Raw genomic sequence first — 20,771 nt, forward strand, 5'->3', positions numbered from 1 at the left:
CCTAATCACAGTGTTGGGGTCTAGATTTCTTCAAGGAACTGAGGTAGAGGGAGCTGTCACACAAGAAGAGGGCCACATCCCACCTCCTTCTAAACGTGGCGCAGAGATCCCATCGTATCCCAAAGCATCTATGATCCTCACCTAATCGCTCCTCAGTAATTGCCATAACTTACATTTGTGAAGTGGTTTAGCGATTACAGAGCTTTTTTTTTTTTTTCTTTTTTTTCCCATCTGATCCTCACCACAACCTTATGAGTTAAGGCAAGCATTTTTACAATCCCATTTTATTTTTATTATTATTGTTATTTTTGCTGTACGCTTGCCTCTCACTGTTGTGGCCTCTTCCGTTGTGGAGCACAGGCTCCGGACGCGCAGGCTCAGCGGCCATGGCTCACGGGCCCAGCCGCTCCGCGGCATGTGGGATCTTCGCGGACCGGGGCACGAACTCGCGCCGCCTGCATCGGCAGGCGGACTCTCAACCACTGCGCCACCAGGGAAGCCCTACAATTTTATAAAGGGATAACTGACTCTCAGAAAGTTTCAGCGACCTGCCCGAAGTCAGACAGCTAAAAAGTGAGAGGCAGGCTAGAATAATGGAGAGCCCTTCAAATTCAATAAAAATAAAGTTCTCCACCATTAGAAACCTGCCTCATGCTGCAAACTAAGAAAGTCTCCCCAGCCTCCTCTTCCTCTCATGCTCACTTTGCCTTATTTATAACTACCTCACTCAGCCCCTTACCCACTCTTCTCCCCAGGACCACAGAAGGGTCACCACAGCTATTGCTACCCCTCCAGTGAGAAGCCTCACTTCCACAATCTTGATCTCATGTGTGCAGCCCCCTTTACTAGGCCCTGGGGCTGAGGATCTCGCAGAGTTAGAGTTGAGGATTCTGTGGCTGGAGAAGTGTTGAGGGTCTTTCCTCCCAAGGTGTATTGTTATATTGCCCAGGGAGGGAGGGACTGGATGTGGTGGGGCTGAGTAAGGAGTACTGTCCCATTATCTTCCAGGGATGAAAGTGGAGACTTTTCAGTCCTGACACTCAAATAGGACCTCAAGCAATACGTGACAGAGACTGCATAGCAGGATCCCAGTTGTCCTTGGGGGAAATCAGACCCAGGCATGGCCTGGAGGGTGAAAAGAAGCAAAGAGAAGGCAGCCCCAACTCCCGGACTCCCCAGATAATTGTCTCCTCTCCTTGAGCCTCTTTTTTGCCACAGGTTATAAGGGGAAGGCATCCAATTGTTCCATTTCATCTGGAAGAGCAGTGGTAAGGAAGAAGAGTCTAACTAGAAAGCATAAATCCTTTCAGCAAATGCAACCCAGTCTGAGCAACACGCCAGCCTCCACCCTGACTGTCCTCTCCCCTAAGTAGCCCTGGGGCTCTGTCATTTGAAGCCAGGAAATCCAAGGGCCTGGGGAAAAGAATATTCATAGATTCCCAGTGAAGAAGAGTCCCTCAGAGTCAGTTGGAAGGAAGGCAAGAGGGCCTGAGGATGGAAGGCAGCAAGAGCAGGAACTGAGATCTGAGGAAAAGAATTGGTGCTGACTGCATAAGTAACGCTGCTCCCTCTAATGCCCTCCCAGCTTCCATGAAGAAAAATCCTAACCCCCTAGTCCTCTTCTCCTTCCATCACGAGAGCCAGAACTTCGGTCTCAAGACGTTTTTGGTCACAGTCCGCACTTGGGGACAGCTCTCTAAATGCCTCATCAACCTCGTGCACTGCAGGCTGGGTCACCCTCGTGCTCAGCCAAGTCTTTGCTTTTCCATTAGTTGGTTCTTTCAGCCTGACCACTCAGCCCTGATGGGCCTTCTTCCTCCCGGATTCAGGGCTCCCCCTGTGACTCAGACCCTGTTCTGATCTGCCACAGGCCCTTAGACAAGAATCATTATCCCTCATCTGGAAAATTGAAGTAAAAGATAGATACACTTTCACTTATGATGCATGGTCCATAGCACTTGCTAAGCAGATCTTTACCGAATGAAAGGCGAAAGGAGAGTGCCTGAGTCCCTAAGCCCGGGCACCTCAGCCATCTAGCCATTCACAGCACGGTGGGGTGATAACAGGGCTTCTCCTATTCATAGAGCTCTCCAGGGTCTCCCGGGTTCCCTATGCTGGCATCTACATGACCACTGCTAGAGAGTGCTTTCTCATATGTCTAAATGCCTTTGGGACCAATGTACTGCAGTTGTGACCCCATTCAGCTTGTTCTTGTTTTGGAGGAGATGGAATATAAAAACAAACTACATGTTGACTCTTCTTAGTGTTGCAAAACTTTTTCTTCCCCAGGCACTCTCCTTTAACTTTTCCTTTAGGTTATAATTCTCAGGCTTTCAATCTTCCCATCTCACTCTTGGCAATGCTGGTGAGCAGGATTAAGTCCATTCTTCTCTGGAGACAGTTAGTGTGTGTTCCCATCACTTTCTCCTATACTGTGGCCTGACTCTCTGCTCTGCCAAGGCACCAGGGGCCCCATGCCAGATGGAGCTGCCATGGGAAAGGGAAAGGATCAGTAGGTCTGGCCTGTCTTGTGCCCTGTGGCTCCAGCTGCCAGTCTCTCCTACCCAAGAAGTCATCTCTGCTTCTTATTAGGGGCTCAGGGAACACTGAAGTCCTGCATTGTGTTAAAGAGACCCAGGGAATGCAGCTCATGCTTGCCAGCTGCTACTACAGGGGAGTTTGTAGCCAAGGTGGCATGATTTGCCTATGTCTATCCCAGGGAAGTGAAGGGATGAATATGTACCTCTAGGCAGAAAATAAAAACCAGAGTCAAGGGAAAGACACTAAACGTGTAAAAAGTTTTTCTAACGTCAGCCTTGAGAATGGTTGAATAACTTTCTGAAATCACTTCCAGGCCTATCCTCTAGCCAAGCTGAACATGGACAGCCACCTCCAGGTCTTATTCTGGCTCTGCCTGGAACATCCTTCCCCACGTGGTTTTCTAGGGTAATTATTTATCCTCCCAGATTCAGTGTGGTGTCATCTGCTGCAGGAAACCTTCCCTGTCCCCGGTCACACACTCACCAGACCTGCAGTTAGGCCCCCATCTTCCCCGTTCATCTTTGTATTATTATTATCTGATTATTGGTATGTTTTCCCCCAGCCGACCGTCAGTTCCTGAAGGGCACAGTATGCAACACCAATCTCTGATGTCTCTGCCTAGAATGTTGTCATTTGGAAGGGACTCTATAAATGTTTACAGAATAACAAAATTGGGATCAATGGATCAAAGAACACAAACAATTCTTTTGGCTCTTGATATATTGCAAACTGCCCTCCAAAACGTTAACACCTATTTATAATGCCATCTGCTGTGGAATATAAGTTCCACTGCAACCTTGCTTTTTTAATAGGAGAAACTGTGCCCTAATGCTTTCTTTGGGGGCGGGGGTATTTTGGGCCGTGCCATGCGGCATGCGGGGATCTTAGTTCCCTGACCAGGGATCAGACCCGTGCCCTCTGCAGTGGAAGTGCGGAGTCTTAACCACTGGCCCATCAGGGAAGTCCCCATCCTAATGTTTTAACATGCATTTCTTTACTAGTGAGATTAAATAGTTTCCCCAATGTTTATTTCACTACTCATAATCCTCTATTGTGAACTGTCTCTTTATATCTTAGCAATCATTTTCTGACAGCTTGCCAAGGCTACAGCCAAATTTCTTTCTCCCCTTAAGCAAGGAGCCACAGGCCCAACCTTGCAGTTGAATGAAGGACTTGTTTCCTAAGCTCTGAGGATCCATATCAACATGGCCCAGAAGGGCAGCTTACAACCTAAGTTTGCTACAAGGCCCGAGACAGGTAAGATTCTCCACGTTACAGATTTTATTTTCTTGGTAGGAGCTACAGATAAGAATTACAGTCTGACAGTTTTCAGCAGATGCCTAAAATTTATGGAAATGTGCAAGTCTGTAAAAAAAAGATCCATCCCATCTATCCCTTGAAATTTGCCAAGTGTGTTCTCTAGAACTTCTTCCCTTAAACCTCTAGATAGAGAGGGAAAGCAGGAGTAGGCAGCAGGTGGTTTTGCCAGAGCACGGGTCAAGGACATGCCCACGCTGAAAACTTCTTAGCCAGCTTTGCAGTCAGCGGGTTAAGTTGTTGCGATATAAATTTGAAAGGCAAAGTCTTTTTCTCCAAAAAATGTGGCCTGACATCCTATTCTATCCCTATACCTCTCTGGCATGAGGGAGGCCTCTCCCATTTCCTCTGAAACATAGTTATGTGAAGCACGTTGTCACCATGGTGACAATGACTTTTCACAGTACATGCTAACTAGAGAGCATTAGGGCAAATTTCTGGGGACTGTCTCAAGCCACACAATGTGCTTCGCACACTCTCAGCCACCATTCAGGCTGTGAAGCCTGCTGCAGTTCATTTCAAGGTTCACATGTACGGCTAGTCCCCATTTTAGGCCAGAGCTCTTTATCCCTTGATCTCTGAAGAAACAGGGTTCTTTCAATCAGAACTCTGGGTCCAGCCTTCATGGCTCAAGTAGAAACTACCCTCCTTAGGTGCATACAAAGTCAACTTGAGAGCTCATCTGTATTCTGTTTAGAAAACATTTCTAAACTAGTCTCTTCCTGGCTGACAATTCTAACCTTTTCCTGCCCTGAAAACATTCTCTTCTTTTTTAAAAGTTCACCAACCATAGAGCATCCAGAGAGCCAGCAACACATCTCTTTCAGGAACTCATCCAATTCACTCAAAAAATTTTTTGATCAGATGCTTATTAGGAATCTGCTATGACTATATGCCTGGTTTTGCCTAAGTGCTGAAGATATAGCCAGAACTACCCTTAGGCCCAAGAAAGGAGAGCCCCTTCCCTGGGCCTCACATTTGAGGAAGCCCCACAAGTAACTAATGTAGACATATAAATAATGAATTTACTAAACAACAGATGTGCCTCTGTTACTTGGGATCCAGTGCAACCTATCATCCTAAACTTCTGCTTTCGGGACTGACATGGCTCTAATCCAGGCGAAACACTTTTCCACATCTCTTACCCAAATCCTTAAAGGTGACTATGTCGGGTGACAAGACTCCTTATAGATTGTGCCTCTTCCAGGATAGGAGACAGGCACTGCTTCCAAATACAGGAAGGACTAGGCAGCAGAAGCATATAGGAAAAAAAAAAAAAGACAAATTTGTCAAATTCTTCCTCTCAGAGAGCATGACTGCAGTGCATTTTTATACTATGATGTAACATGGTACAAAGCACCTACTTCTTTTTTCCCTTCATGTTCCAATGCACAGTTCTGAAGGTACTCAAAAATTAGCACGATATCCCCAATAGTTGTACATGGCAGCTGAGGCACAGTTTGCAATAGCCAACAATGTCTTTACTCTTAAATTTGTATATGTAGGTTTGGACAATATGTGTGAACTTGATATGAATTCTTTATCTATGTATCTAGATAATGCTTTAAGAAATGGTAAAAATCACAATGTAAGTTATAGTACTTTATATAATAAAATAGTCCTTAATATTTAATGTGATCATGTTAATTTAACATATGCAAGCCCATTACAGTGTGAGAACACGGTATATAAAACTACCAATTCATTTCCAAATCTAAGTATTGCTTTAAGGACGGTATTAACAATACCAGTTGCTACGGACTTAACAGAGCAAAATATTTTCAAACTACATTAATTTTTAAAAACTAATAACTACAATGATTCAAGAACGACTGGCTCATTTGACATCAATTGCTGTCCAAAGAACATAAATTATGTAGAAATCTGGACTGTAACAACACAGTGATTTTGCTGAAATGAGGGCAAAAAAAATTTTTCAGCTGTGCCTTTAGAAGGTCGATCTGTCTGCCCTGCTTCCTTTAAACAGAAGACGTCCCACACACCATCAATTCTCTGCTGCTTTCAACTCCAGTGATCTTGCCCAGACTTTGGAAGGAGAAATTGGAAGGCACATGATTATATGGAAGTTAGAGAGCTATTTCTGGTACAGAGGGTTTGTATGACTATAGAGAGGAGGCTTGAGGAGAAGCACATTAGATTCCGAGGCTCTTCACATGTTTCTGCGTCACTGATGCTATCAGCATTTGAGGTCAGTGCGCAGAGGCTGGAGATTTCAAGCACGGGTGCGTCATGCATTTTTTGCCCCCTCCCATCCCAGGGGCCTGTAGATTCCCCTATAGCCTCCTCTGCTTTCAGCCATACTTTCAATGACCATTTCCTTTTCTTTTCCCAAGATCCTTACCAAACAGGACTGGAACCATCTTTAGCTTGAACCATATTGTATCGAGAGCTAGAACAGAGCTAGAGAATGCTTCATAGACAGAACATCAGGATCAGAAAAAGGAAAAATCTTGATCATTTTCGAAAGCTCTGAATCCCCAGCAAGGAGCCAGAGAGGGCTCTAAGGAAAGAGAAGATGAACAGAAGTGATTTCTGAATGAGCTGGAAATGAGGAAGAATGGAATAAGAACCATAGGACAGGAGGGAGAGCTGAGTTAGTTGGGGCGTGGTAACTAGAAACCAAATTCAGGATTGACTCAGGAAGGGACCTGGGAGCTGGGGAAAGTTAGGAAGAACCATGCCAACCACAGGGGGGCACTGAATCCCCATGGGCTAGCCTGGAGTGTGCAGGACCAACAAAGTAGAGAGGTCAGTCAAGGACAGCAAAGCCCTTCTCCCTTGCTCCCAGCAGACAGCATCTCTCCCTCTACCTAACTCTTGGGTTTCTTATAGATGCAGAGGCATCTGTAGGAGAGAGACACACACAGTCACCACCCATTTCACACACATCCTCCATGACAGATACACACACACACACGCTCTCTCCTATGTACACACAACTGTAATTTACTCCCTCTTCCGAAGATTACCCTGCTAACAGTGTTATCTTTTTAGGCAAATGTACCGAGAGGACCTGCCTTCCCTTCCATAACGAGCAACAGCAGCTATTGCCGGTCAAGGCTGTGAGTTCTTTGCCTTTTCCTCATGTTTATCTAGGAGCTGTTTGGTCCACTGAGTCCAATGATGCTGTCTCTTTTCTTTAGTGTGGCATTTAAGCACTGCTTGCTGCCTGCCCTGTGTGTGGTTAGCCTCCCCGTTCCTGGCCATCATAGAGCCACCTGCTGTTGATCAAAGAAGTTTATGATTTCTGGAAATTACTGGTAATCATGAGACAAACTCTCCTTTTTGTTATAAAAGCAACTTGCCCCTTCTACTCAGGGAGCTAGCACTTTTTTTCCCCATCTTCTCCCTTGTGCACAAGCTATCTCTTTTTTTATATATATAAATTTATTTATTTATTTAATTTGTTTTAGGCTGTGTGGGGGTCTTTGTTGCTGCACTCGGGCTTTCTCTAGTTGTGGTGAGCGGAGGCTACTGCCGTGGCTTCTCTTGTTGCAGAGCACGGGCTCTAGGCACGCTGGCTTTGGTAGTTGCGGCACGCGGGCTCAGTAGTTGTGGCTCACCAGCTCTGAAGTGCAGGCTCACTAGTTGTGGTGCACGGGCTTAGTTGTTCTGCGGCATGTGGGATCTTCCCGGACCAGGGCTCGAGCCTGTGTCCCCTGCGTTGGCAGGTGGATTCTTAACCACTGCGCCACCAGGGAAGCCCCTGACATTTCTGAGTGTCTTTGATGTGACAAGCGCTATTCTAAGTGCTGTGCGTATAGTGAGCAAACAGACAGGTGCCTGCATTTTAGAAATTTTGTCCCCATGATGCCAAAACTCAACGTCTCTGTACGCCAGTGCCGAATCAAATCTTGGAGACAGAGTATTGGGTGAAGTAGAGAAGGATAGCTTTATCACTTTGCCAGGCAAAGGGGGACACAGTGGGCTCCTGTCCTTGAAAACTATGTGTCCCAACCCGGGAGGATTGGAGGAGAAGTTTTATAGCAACGGTTCAAGGGTGGGGTCTCTGACAAGGTCAGGGGTGAGCAGGGCCTGCGTTCCCTTCATCTTGTCTCAGGTGGTCGGTCCCCTAATCTGGATGAGCTCCTCTGGTCCTTTAATCTGGCCTCAGGTGGTTTCTTGGCTGCCGTTCCCTTGATTAGCAACTGTTTGAATCTGCCCTTTGGAACTCAGGGAAGGTCCTGGAGGCTGGAGTCTTGCCTACAAGAAACAGGGCACGAAAACGGCCTCCGTGCTCAGGAGCCCCACAGTGCATCGCTTGGTTTCACCCACATACCTTGGATATTTCTCAAAGTAGTTCAGTGGGGTATATTTGAACTAAGAAGAGAAAATCCTTCTGTTGCAGCAATTAAATACCCGCAGTGAGAGCCCACTTTCATTACCATCATAACCATGGACACTGCAAGGGGAAGAATGACCCTGCCTTTGGCATCAAGACTATTGCTTGGGGCCTGCTATGTGGCCTGCATCAGTGAATCAGGTGAGGATAAATTATTTATCCAATCTGAAAAAGACAGAAGTCAAATATCATAAGACGAAAAGGTAGTGCAGTCATCACCAGGCGGCTCTGCTGGCTTGATAAGTAAAATCAAAGATACAGAGGGCTATAACCAAGGAGAATTAGCTAAACTACCACATTCTATTTAATCACAGTTCATAAGAGCTCCCCTAACTTCTGCTGAAGTTACTTCAACAATATCACTTACCTCTAGAGGAATGTAAGGGACTAATGGGAAGAGTTCATTGGTATTTACTTCAAAACAAAAGAGAAAGTGAAGGTCACTCCAGGTCCAAAAAAGATAGATAGATAGATAGATAAGAAAAAAGGAGGAAAGGAGGGAGGAAGGGAAGAAGGGAGAGGAAGAAAAGGGGAAGGAAGGGAAAGGAAGGGGAGGAGACGGGAGGGTAACAGGCTGGCTTTCTAAAGGCACAGCTGAAGCAACAGTTTGGAGGCAACATTCTGAAAGGATGGGGTATGGTCCTTCAGGATGCAGTGTATTTATTGAACCAGAAACCTCTAAATGACACTGTGTCCCCAAAAGGAAGAATACACAGGTCTGGTAATCAAGAAGTAGAAGCAGGAATGGCTTCACTTACCATCACTCCCACTGACCCACAGAAATTTCATGCTTTCATCTCTGTAACTCTGGGCTCTGCAGTGTCAAAGGTCCAGGTCCCCAAAGAGGATGCACCCTTGCCAGGGGATATATCAAGGGTCTCACTGAACTACAAGCTACAGCTGCTGCCACGACACTTCGGATTTCTTGGGTCTAGGGAGCAGCAGATGAGAAGAGGAGTTACCATACTATCAGGGCTAAGTAACCCTAGTTAGCAGGAAGAGGTAGGGCTGTTTTTACACAACGGGAGTAGAGAAGAATTCAGATGGAACCCAAGTGTTCTACTTGGGTGCTTCCCAGCATTCCCATGCTCCATTGTAGCTGTGAGTGTGTATGTGCAGCAACGTCAGCCAGAGAAAGATATGACTATCAAGAGTTTGGACCACTCAGGAACAAGGGTTTGGGTCATAACACCAGACAAGCCACTAAGACATAATAGTTGGGGGCGAGGGGAAATGAGAATGGATAGTAAAGGAGGGAGAGGATGGGTGCCAGTTGCAGCCCCGAGATCAACTGCAGTAACTGTGACTATAATTTTCCCCACTAACCTCCATCTTCTAAGTTTCTCTTCAAAAACAGAGTCCCATACAAAGCTTGAAGGAATTGTCTCTTGAACCTATCTGGAGAAGTCGATCTGTGTGGCTCTAGGGCAGCTGTGGAAATGAACTACTCAGATCTCCCGCTGTGGGGATCATAATTAACTGATGGCCCCAACTGCCACCCTCTGAATCTGCTACGCTTCCCATGGGCTGTCTCAGACAATGACTGAGTGTAGCAGGGATACTAAGTCAGATCCATTTCTCAGGATGCAAGACTCCTCTGATGGCCACCTTAACCTCCATTAACCCGGCTGAAACTTTTAGACCTGTGCCTATCCAACCTGTTTTCCTTCCCTCCCTATTTCACAGAGGTCAGACCTGCATCACAGTCTGACAGCTCATCCTGCCTCTTCTGGCTTCCTCTCTCTTTCCCCCTCACAGGCATTCTCCCAATAAATCTCATATAAATCTAATTCCATCTTAATGTCTGCTTCCTTAAGAACATAAACCAACATAGACCTGTCCACAAAACAGATTAAAACTGTAATCCATGATTTCAAAACAAGCTAAGAAAATAATACAAGACATGAAAGAACATGTATCAAAATTAATAAAAAATTCAGAAAAAAGGGTGACATATTCAGGAAAGTTAAAAATAAAAGTGAAAATTGTTTAAAAGATAAAGACTAATCTAGAAGACACACAAATGCAAATAAACACAACAAATAATGCCTTAAGAGAAGATTTTAAAAAGGAAAACAAGAAGAAGAAAGCGACAAAAAGGGCACTACTTGGGATCTTTGATGGTAGAATTTCTTTATTCCCAAGATATTATTCCAGGTGCTTCACATCTTCATTACCGAGACTTTCTCTAGATCTAATTATTAGCTCTTTCCATTGCTCATTATCCATCTCTAACCAACTTATCCAAACCTTCCTCAAAGAATCTTTCTTATTTTCCTTTACTTAATTGGGGGGTATTTCTCTTTAATATTGTCTAGTTTCTCCATACTTTTATCTGTTTTTTAAATGTAGAGCCACTAATTGGAAATATGACCCAGGTCAAAGTATGATCAGTGTTAAGTTGGTAGAATTCATGGATTAGGTATGAAATGGGCTCATCTATGCTTTATGGGATTGTGACCTGGTTAAATGACTAGACTCAGCTCCTCAACCTAGTCTATCCTGCTGAGATTTTCCAAGCATGGAAACAAATATATCACTTTATTAACATCATCAACAAATATTGATTAAGCATCATCAATGCACAAAAAATTATGTGCACTGTTTTCGATCAAGGACATCCTTGATCCCTGAGGAGGCTGACGTGGAGGTTTTTGTTTTATTTTGTTTTTATGAACAACACTTTGGCTTAAGAACAAAGACACATAAATTCAGAACTATGTCAGCTTTTGAGATGTTGTATTATTGAAGGAAGGGAACAATCCTAATTAGGCCAGTGTCAAAATAAATGAAGCCACATCTATGTTGGTAGTTCTAAAGGAAAAGCAGGAGGGACATTCAGAGGCACCACCAAGCTCTCCTGCTCATTACTTCTCAGTCTCCAGTGCCTTGTCTTGCTTGGTCCCAAATATCCCCATTTTCAAGTTTGTCTTGGAAATAAGACATGAATTCATAATAAAAATTAAAATGTGATCATGTCCCTTTAAGTTCCCCAAATACATATGATAATAATAATAGCATAAACACATTGAGCATTTACTTTGGGCCAGACATTATCTTATTAAATCCTCACTCCAATAACCCTGTGAGATAGCAACTATTATTGTCTTGCTGCTCTAGAATTCAAATTCAGACTGCCAGACTCCAGATGCCAAGCACTTTATCCCTATGTTCTGCTACCTCCCTATGTCAAAAAATAATATAGCCAATCTTATGCTATAGCTAACCTACAGTGATATAGTTTATCTTGCTAACACTTGAGCCAGCAATATAAAGTAAAACAAAGTGTCACAAGAAATGAGACTAAGTGTGGCAGCATGAATCAAAGCGGTGGGGTGGTGGGGAGAGAAGGTGAACCTGAAAGGGAGGAGAGCAGTGAGTGGGGCATTTACAACAGCGGTCTTAAGTGCCCCTTAAGTCTCCTTCCAGAGCACTCAGATTATGGAAAGGCCTCCTTTACTAGAAGCAAAGTTTATTAACCCAAATGCAAACCAGACATTTAACTCTCCAACTGATATAGTTCCCCATACTTTATCACATAATTTTCATATTTGGACGCTTGCAGTTACACCAAAGACAATACTGCTACCCATCCAGCCACCAGATTTCTATCCCAAAAGGTTAAAATACACCATAGTTAACTAATGTGTTTGCTATAGGAATCAAGAGGTTAGACTGGGTAAGTTCTTTTTAATGCTACATGTTAATTTAATACTTCAGAACATTTAGCTTATTGTTCTTAGTTAACTTGTGTTGACTGAAAAAAAAGCACAATGTGAGCGTTGTGAATTAAGTTTTATTTGGGGGCAAAATGAGGAGTATAGCCCGGGAGACAGCATTTCAGATAGCTCTGTTCCAAAGAGGCAGGGGGTTAGGTCAGTATATATGTGATTTTGGTGAGGGGTGCGGGGGATACCTGCAATCAAGCACACGTTTTAAATTATTTATTTATTTATTTGGCCAAGCCACACGGCATGTGGGATCTTAGTTCCCCAACCAGGGATCGAACCCGTGTCACCTGCAGTGGAAGCACAGAGTCTTAACCACTGGACCGCCAGGAGGTCCCAAGCACACATTTTTGCAGAAGGTTGCTGCTACTCTCGTGAAGGTCACTGCTAGTCATGAGAAGCAGACTTCACCAAGAAATATTTTAGTGCTTTTCTAGATATGCGGAGATGCAAGAATTGGGCTCATAAAAATCATCTCCTGAAAGTATCTAACTCTCTGAAGGTCTTCTCTGCCAGTTCTTTCCAGAGCACAGAGTACCTCATTCTTGATCTCCACCCTGAACTCCTTTCAGAGTGTTAAAGTTCAGCAGCTGCAGCAGCTCATGATTTAATCCTTGTAGAGGTAGATGGCAAGTGCCAATCTGTAGTTGGCACTTGGTAACTTGCATTCTAAGTACCAACATTATGCAGTAGAGCATATATTTAAAGGTAACGATCAGACTTAGACTGCCGAGGTTTAAATCTTGTTTTCACCTAACAAGCTCTGTGATCTTGGGCGTAAGAGCCACCTGAACACTCACTTTCACTGGGTGCAAAATGGGGTTAAAGTAATCTACCCTATAGAATTGTGGGGACTAAATGAGGTAGTACCATATAAAAGTGCTTGCCACACTACCTGGAACATAATGTTCTCATGGTGGCTATTTATCTAAGAGTACTGGTTTAATATTAAGAGAATCTAACATGCAAAAAACATTATATCTAGTATTACCTATTATCCTGTTAAATTCGGACGCCTAAATCTGGCTTTCTTTATTTCACCTTTCCGATACTGCATTCTCTCCGTTTCACACAGAAGGTAAAAATCCCAAGACTTCAGCGTTCCCCAGAAGAGAAAAAAAAACACCACAGGTAGTTAATACAAACACAAACTCCGCGGGTCTTTGACGCGTTTCTAGAGACCGCAGCAAAGGGCCCGCCCCTTCCCCCTCCCGCCCTCTAGATTCCTGGAGGAGGAGACAAATCCCAACACAGAGTCGAGGCCACCTCGCTTCCGGCTCGCTACGTCCGAACCGAGGCGCACGTACGCTCTTCAAGGAGCTTTACATATCGATTGCTTATTGGCTACTAGCAAGCACTCGTTCTCCTCATTGGCTGATTCTGTCCCTCGCCGACGTTCCGCGGAGGATGTTCGCCGCGGCGAGAGAGAGGGTCACTGCACCTAAATTTCCGGTTCCGGTTCACCTCTGGCTCCATGGCGAGCGCTAGAGGACCGGCGTATCTGCTGACATTAGGCAGATGGCGCCGCGGCCTCGGACTAGCTACCCAGTCCCGAGTGAGTGCTTACTTTCCCTGCTGTCGAAGAGGCTGTGGGTCTCAGAAACAGCTCCGCTCCGAGGAGGACCGCTCTCGGCCGCCCCTCCCTTAGCCAGCGTCCGCAGCCATGCTTTCTGCCCCCCCAATCAGCTTTTCTTTCCCGGCCTGCAGGCGCTCGCTGCCCTCGTGCCCGGCGTATCCCAGGTGGATAACAAGTCTGATTTCCTGGGGAAGAGGTCCCATCGCCGACACCCCGGCATCCTGCAGCTGTCGCGCGTGCGGCTGCCGCAAGTATTGGTTGACGCCGCGCAGTTACTGCTGCTGGGTGAGTAACGGGGGGAAATGGAGGCTCGAGAAGAAGCGGAAAGTGGGCCTGCGTGCAAGTGATTCCACTTTTCATCTTTGGTCCTTAGAGAGCTCGATGCCCAATATGGAGAAGCAGGTGCAAGCACTGACCAATTATCTCTGGAGTCGGCATTTACCTGTAGAGCCAGAGGAGTTGCAAAGACGGGCTGTCCATCTTGAGAAAAAATTCCTGGAAAATGCAGGTAGGGCTTAAGAATAAAGAGTAGGCCAAATTGAAAAAGCAGAGGGAAATGAAGAGCAAGAAATAATTTCGCAGCCTCTTAAATAGATACTGCAATTTCTTATGTGACTTTTTGGCGAGAGCAGTTATTACAATGATGCCTTACTAAGAGAAGACGTTATTTCAGAGATTGCGCGTGGGGCTTGAGTAAAAGTCAGTGAGTGCTTCAGTATCCTGTCGAAACTTAGATCTTTGGCTTTGTCCTCCCAGTCCACTGGATTAAGACCATCTAAGTTTTTGTTCAAGTAAAATAAATTTCATGTCCAGTACTAAAACCCACTGCAGGGAAAGGAGAATAACTTATCAGGTTATTTTATGGTTATGAGTTGTCTCTTATTAAGAGACCTGCCTTTTATTCATCTTGTATTCTCCGAACTTCTCATAGGATCTGGTTCATAGTAGGTGCTCGGTAGATAAGATAGTACTGAACAAAACACAATCATGAGATTTTAGTTTTTCAAGCCCCTTTCCTCCCTATAGGAGGATTGGAGACGTCACAATATTAAGTTTTGGGGAGGTGAAGAAATCCACAAAATACTGTGTTTATCCTATCCTTTAAATTTTTGTTATACCTCCTTTTAATATAGAACAAACCTGTGGGATAGAGTTGGTTGAGTTGAATAAACTGCTGTTAGAGGAAATATACTATCTGATACACTTTGGTGGTGGTGGTGGTCATTGTTATTCTTACCTGAAACTTTTCTCTAGGTTTGACTTCTCTCTTAAGCTTTGAGGCTTTTCCCAGGTGGGAATTGGGGATGAATGGGCAGGCAGTCTATTCAAATATTGGATCTGAGCCCTGTTCTTCCTAGGTCCTCACTTCCAGTCCTTGTTCTCACCCCAGACTCATGTCAGATGGAAAAACTTTGTGGAGAAGTGCTGCATGCTCTGCGTAGAACTACCTATCATTGGCAAGAGTTGAGGTAAGGGAGACTAGAAGGGCTGCAGAAGAAGGAGACTTGGGGAAGTACAGTTACACAATTTTGTGTTTGAAAAAAGTGACCTGGCTTGTAAGCCTCCCTAGGACTCTTCTGTGTTGAAAAGTGAAAGTGTTGAGCTGGAAGAGCCCTTTCCAAAGATTTCATTTCCTAAAAGTCAGAGGGTAGCTACGGGATAGAGGTTGTTTCCCAGTGGTGTGACTCTGGTTTTTCTGGCAGCTACAGTGAGGGACTGAGCCTGGTGTATATGGCAGCAAGACTGGATGGTGGCTTTGCAGCAGTCTCCAGGGCATTCCATGAGGTGAAATTCGCTCAGTTTCCTACCGTCAGTTCTTTTATTCATAAAGTAGTCTTCTGGGGTAGGATACTTGGGACGTTGCATGTGCATTTTTTTTTTTTTTAGGAGGTTCTCTATCCTCTGAAAGGAATTTTTGACCCAAGAAAGGTTTAGAAGCACTGTTTTAAGAGCTTTCTATTCTATAAAGCATTTACATTGAATCTTAAAAGGCATTCATATCTCATTTTCTCTGTTGTGGCCCCCTAATTCATGTTTACCAAGCGTCTACTGTGGGGTGTTGTATATTTCTTTAGATCCAAGCTCGACTTCCAGAGTTCCAGCCGCAAACCTTGATGGACTTTGGCTCAGGTACTGGCTCTGTCACCTGGTGAGTCTCTTTCTCTTTCTCTGTCACTTCTAGTTCTAGAGAGCCATGCTTATACCACATCAATATCAAGAGACTGGAGAACCAGAGGGAGAATAGGGAAGTTGGGGACTGGAATGTTTCTTCCCTCAGATGAGACAAGGCATGAGAAGGTATATGGATTAGGGTCAGAACATAAAGAAATGTCAAGTGAAAACAAGATCCATGATTAGAAGGATAAAAAAGGAAAGGAATTTAGTCTAGGGTGGAGGTTTTACATATCATCAAGATTTTTTTGTGCACAAATAATTTTTGAGTCTGCCTTTTTTTAAGGAGTTGTAAATGAAATAAGAAAATAACACTGTTAGTTTTTCCAACTATTTTAACATAGCACTGTGTTTCTCCAGGGGTGGGTTGGGAACAGAGGGGTCTCTCGCAAGGGTGATTCTGTCATGAGGGCTGGCGATTTATTTTTTGCCATTTTAGGGCTGCTCATAGTACTTGGGGCCAGAGCCTACGGGAATATATGTGCGTGGACAGCTCAGCAGCCATGTTGGAATTGGCAGAAAAGCTACTGAAAGGTGAGGACAAAGTATAAGGAAGGGCTTTTCCAGAGTTGAAGGAATTTAAAAAGCAAAGGAGTACAAGAGAGGGTCTTTTATTGGGGAGTAGTGGAGAGGACTAAAAGTTAAAAATGAGTCTGATCTTCCAATGCGATAGTCCAGCAGAAGGTGCTGGAGGCCTTTGTTGGACTGTGAATGGGTAGGACAAGAATAACAGGACAGGTGACCCAGTATTCTCCCGGCCCTTTTTTATAGTTGCTTACTCTATTGCATCTCACCCTCAGCTAGCGTTTTTCTTTGTTCTCGGGGCCATGTTTCTTATCGGAATGTCACTTCAGTTTACACCTGTACACTCATAGTTGCCACATCTCTACTTCTACAGGTGGTTCAGGATCTGGGATGCCTTATGTGCCAGGTGTCTTTTTCAGACAGTTTCTACCTGTATCACCCAAGGCAAGTGGCAATGTTTAAAGTATGCTAAATGTGGAGTATGCACATGGAAAACTGTGGCCTTGGCTTTGCAACCTAGCATTAAGTGTTAGAAAATAAAAGAAAGCAGAAGAAATTTAGTGGGATAGACCTTTGTTGTACTCTTAGAAGAGGGAGATGTCAGGTCTGTCATGTTCCTTGTCCTGTGCACCAGGTACAATTTGATGTGGTGGTATCAGCCTTTTCTCTCAGTGAACTGCCCAGCAAGGCCAACCGCACTGACGTAGTCCAAACCTTGTGGCGCAAGACAGGTCATTTTCTGGTGAGTAGAAACCCCTTTTTCCCTTCAAGTTTTAAAACAGCTTCATGGGTTTCATGGCTTTCCTTCTCCCCATTGGAGCTTGTCTTCATTCTTGACCATTTTTCTCTTATATAGATCCCTTTGTCCCTCTTGTAGGGTCCCCATCCACATCTTGTATATAATGCCCATTTCTTTAGGATCCCTATTCCATCTGGGAATGTGCTTACAGAGCTACTGACATTTATGTTTTCATGTAATTTGGGGCTTCTTATTTTCCGCTTTTGTAATCAGATATTGGTGGAGAATGGAACAAAAGCTGGGCACTCCCTTCTCATGGACGCCAGGGACCTGGTCCTTAACGTAAGGTTCTTTCTTCTTTTTTCACCTTACCCTCCATACCCTACCTATTCTCACCAGTTACTGGCACGCCTGTGAAAACTGAAGGGACTCTGTCATACAATGGTGAGGATAATTCTCAAGATAGTAGGCATATGAAGTCATTATGATATAGGGTAGTGGTTGGCAAACTTGGGCCTGTGGGTCAGATCCAGCCCGCCACCTGTTTTTATATGAGCCGTGTTTGTTTGTATGTCTGTGGCTGTATGCCTGTTGTCTATGGCTGTTTTCACAGTACAAACAGCAGTTGAATAGTTAGAAAAGAAACATTTTGCCTACTCTCCGGGCCTTTTAAAAAAAAACATGTTTGCCGACTCCTGATCCAGGGCATTTCTGAGCCGAGAACCTTATCTCTTTGGGACAGTATGAGCCAGTGTATAATCATAAATTTAATTGTTTTATTTAGAGTGGGATCTTTTTGAGAGTGGAGGTTGCTGACAAGGGAGAGCACCATACTATGTGCCAAGTTTCTGCCTTTCTCCTGCTGCAAAGAGAAAGTTCTTTGTCTGGAGTATTAAAGAAGCAGCCAGCTTAATTCAAAGAACATAGTTAATAATTACCAGAATTGAATGTTAGAGGAGTCCTCAATTTACTGAGTGCAGAGATTGAGTTATGAGAATAGACCCCTCAGGCCCAACCTAATTTTTTTGATTTCAGGGAAAAGAGAAGTCACCTTTGGACCCTCGACCTGGTTTTGTCTTTGCCCCGGTGAGTATTACTTCTCCCTTTCCCAGCATGCAAAGATCTGAACTCAGCTGTGGCCAGGAAAAGTAAGAGAGTAAAGCTAAGCCACCTCCACTACTTTGTGTCCCTGTCCAGTTTCTTTCTTAGTGATTCCTCTGGCTTTCCTACCCTCTGCTCCTGTGCTCCCTTATCCCTAGCCCTTCTTGACTCTCACCCTTAGTTTTTCGGTTTTATGATCTGTTCTTTTGTCTTACGTCATGTCTTTTGTTTGTGTTCACAGTGTCCCCATGAACTTCCCTGTCCCCAGTTGACAGCCTCTAAGCCCCTGGCCTGTAGCTTTTCCCAGGCCTACCATCCCATCCCCTTCAGCTGGGTATGTACTCTGGGAATACTGTGGTAGGGATAAAGTAGCCTGGGAGGGCACAATGAAAAAGACTCAGAGGTGGGAGGATTTGGAAAATTCAGAGAATAGCTTGGAGATTTTAGGCCCTGAATGTGCATGACTTATAGAATATGAAAAGCGCTGTGTGAGTGGGGTTCAAAAATTTTTTTTCCCTTGTCTTTTACCTCTAAGCCATCTCTATATCCTTATCTTAGAACAAGAAGCCAAAGGAGGAAAAGTTCTCGATGGTAATCCTTGCTCGAGGGTCTCCGGAGGAGGCTAATCGCTGGCCCCGAATCACTCAGCCTGTTCTTAAACGGCCACGCCATGTGCATTGTCACCTGTGCTGTCCAGATGGGCATATGCAGCATGCTGTGATCACAGCCCGCAGACATGGCAGGTATAGAGGGTGTGACCAAAATTAGTGGAAGGTAGCAAGAACCTGCAGCCCACATTGACCCTCTGTTTTATATAGGGATTTGTATCGCTGTGCCCGTGTCAGCTCCTGGGGAGATCGTTTACCTGTGATCACGCCATCTGAGCTTCCTCCATCACCTGCTCAAGATCCCCCTGAGAGTTGACAAGGATGTGTAACATGTGTTTTCTTCTATCATGACTGCCAAGGCTGAAGCTACCTGGTATCCAGGATGGGAGTGCTGGTACTTTTACAGCAAAAAACTAGTTAAAATAGCCTCCATTATAGTAGGCCTTATTCTTTTAGCTCACTCGGCCATCCTTTCACAGATGCTTTTCTTTCTTGTTTAATTGCACTTTGCAAATGATTGCCTTCTAGCTAGAATTGTACTATGCACCTGGTGTTTATTCCTCCAAGGAAACACTCCCTAACACTCCCTTCCCTTGTGAGCATTGTTCATTCCAGAAAGAAGGTCACCGTGCGATAATCTCAAGGACCACCAGAACCAGTCTGGAGAGGAGAGCACCTAACACGAGCTTTGAAATTTTCCAGAAGTGAAGAATGCAAGCTTGCATCTACCCTTATCCTTATCTATGGCCCTATTTTCCACTTCCAAACTATAAGACCCCTTGCTGTTCTCTCTTGAGGGAGGGCACGGTCTTTAGGGCATTAGCCTGCTGTGGCCTCCTTTGCCTGGCAAAGCAATAAAAGCTACTCTTTTATACTTCACCGAAAACTCTGTCTCTGTGTCTCTGTTCAGCACTGGTGAACAGAGGCTGGGTTTCAGCAACAGTACCCCTATATAGCTGTGTTTGCTTAGGTTTTAATAATAATTAAAAGTTTTCAAAGAATGGAAGTGGATCTTGTGATTCTTAAAAGGTGTAGAAGTCTGTTGTCATGGCCTATCCTATAATGAAGAGAATCCTCAGATTTTCAGTGTTTCCCACACACATCTCCAGCTCACCCTGTCCTGGAAGAATCCTGCTGCTGCCACCAGATTCCAGGACTTCCCACGGAGTCCTGGAGATAATCTGGAGTAGTGGGGGAAGCCATCCCCAGCTCCCTGAGAACTGGCTCAACAGGTCTCAGGGTTGTTAGGCAGGCCACCTGAATAGGGGAATCAGCAGCTGCTTGGCTTCTGTTTTTTTCTCCTTTCCTTTCAACTTTCTCAGCTCCCTCAGAGTTCACTTCATAAATTTCTCTCAAGAGTTGATTCCCCTCAGGCCTGAATCTATCTCCACCTTCATATATCCAGGCAGGAGCCTTCAGTTTTCCCTTAGGCCTTGCTGTTTCAGAGCTAGAGCAACTTTCTTTGTCCTAAAACTCTCAGTCCCTCTCCTATAATTTATATCAGGAAACAGGCATAGTCAAAAGTTATAACAGTATTGATGTTGTAATACTAGAAATCTTCCTTCTAGACATTTCCATGCCTGGAGCTATTTTTCTGGGGTTATGGGAGAGGGGAGTCCCCCTCCTCTGCTAGTTCCCACAGAGTGCTGGCAGCTCCACTTCCCAGGCCCTCCTCCTCACCCCAAGTGGCCCCAAATCCCTTCTGAAAGGGTGCAGTTCAGGTATCAGCATAGCAACCTATAAGACTTGAGGTGGGGTAGAGAGGGTATGGAAGACTTAGATCAAATGTCCTGAGTGAGGCAGGACCAGATTGTCCCCAACACAAAACAGCCGGGGAGAGCTACCATAGACTCCCTTTTTGGATTAGAACAGCCCCAGATGAGAACTAAGACTCCACAGCCCTTGGGTTAGTCAGAGCATTCAAAAGGAGGAGAAGACACAGCACCAGGCTGTGCCTGGCAGGGAGTCCGGAGTTTCTGATTTCTAAATTCAGGAAGGCGTCAGCCAGGGGAGGGGCCTCCATGTAGGGGAAGGGCGGGAAGCTGGGGCTGAGCAAGTTTTCTATGCAAGTCTGCGCAAGAAGAGGCCACACAGACCAGAA

General features: G+C 44.8%; 1 protein-coding gene and 1 long non-coding RNA gene across 2 annotated transcripts; one reads left to right on the plus strand and one right to left on the minus strand.

Annotated features, from left to right (window-relative positions):
* Nucleotides 1-5,003: 5,003 nt before the first annotated feature.
* Nucleotides 5,004-13,121, minus strand: LOC132596667 (uncharacterized). Its single transcript, XR_011377291.1, has 3 exons — nt 12,941-13,121; nt 8,980-9,152; nt 5,004-5,102 (listed from the first exon to the last, which is right to left on the minus strand). It is a non-coding gene; the product is annotated as an uncharacterized lncRNA (long non-coding RNA).
* Nucleotides 13,122-13,395: 274 nt separating this feature from the next.
* On the plus strand, nt 13,396-20,675 carry METTL17 (methyltransferase like 17). The gene is made up of 14 exons (XM_030844277.3): nt 13,396-13,504; nt 13,657-13,810; nt 13,899-14,033; nt 14,916-14,994; nt 15,229-15,310; nt 15,601-15,674; nt 16,137-16,231; nt 16,596-16,666; nt 16,857-16,964; nt 17,235-17,303; nt 17,997-18,047; nt 18,304-18,396; nt 18,621-18,805; nt 18,881-20,675. Exons 1-14 carry the CDS (start codon nt 13,424-13,426, stop codon nt 18,984-18,986), a joined length of 1,383 nt encoding a protein of 460 aa, XP_030700137.1. The 5' UTR covers nt 13,396-13,423; the 3' UTR covers nt 18,987-20,675.
* The last annotated feature ends 96 nt before the right edge of the window (nt 20,676-20,771 follow it).

The sequence above is a fragment of the Globicephala melas genome, chromosome 2 (genome assembly GCF_963455315.2).
Source record: "Globicephala melas chromosome 2, mGloMel1.2, whole genome shotgun sequence".
Taxonomy (NCBI): Eukaryota; Metazoa; Chordata; class Mammalia; order Artiodactyla; family Delphinidae; genus Globicephala; species Globicephala melas.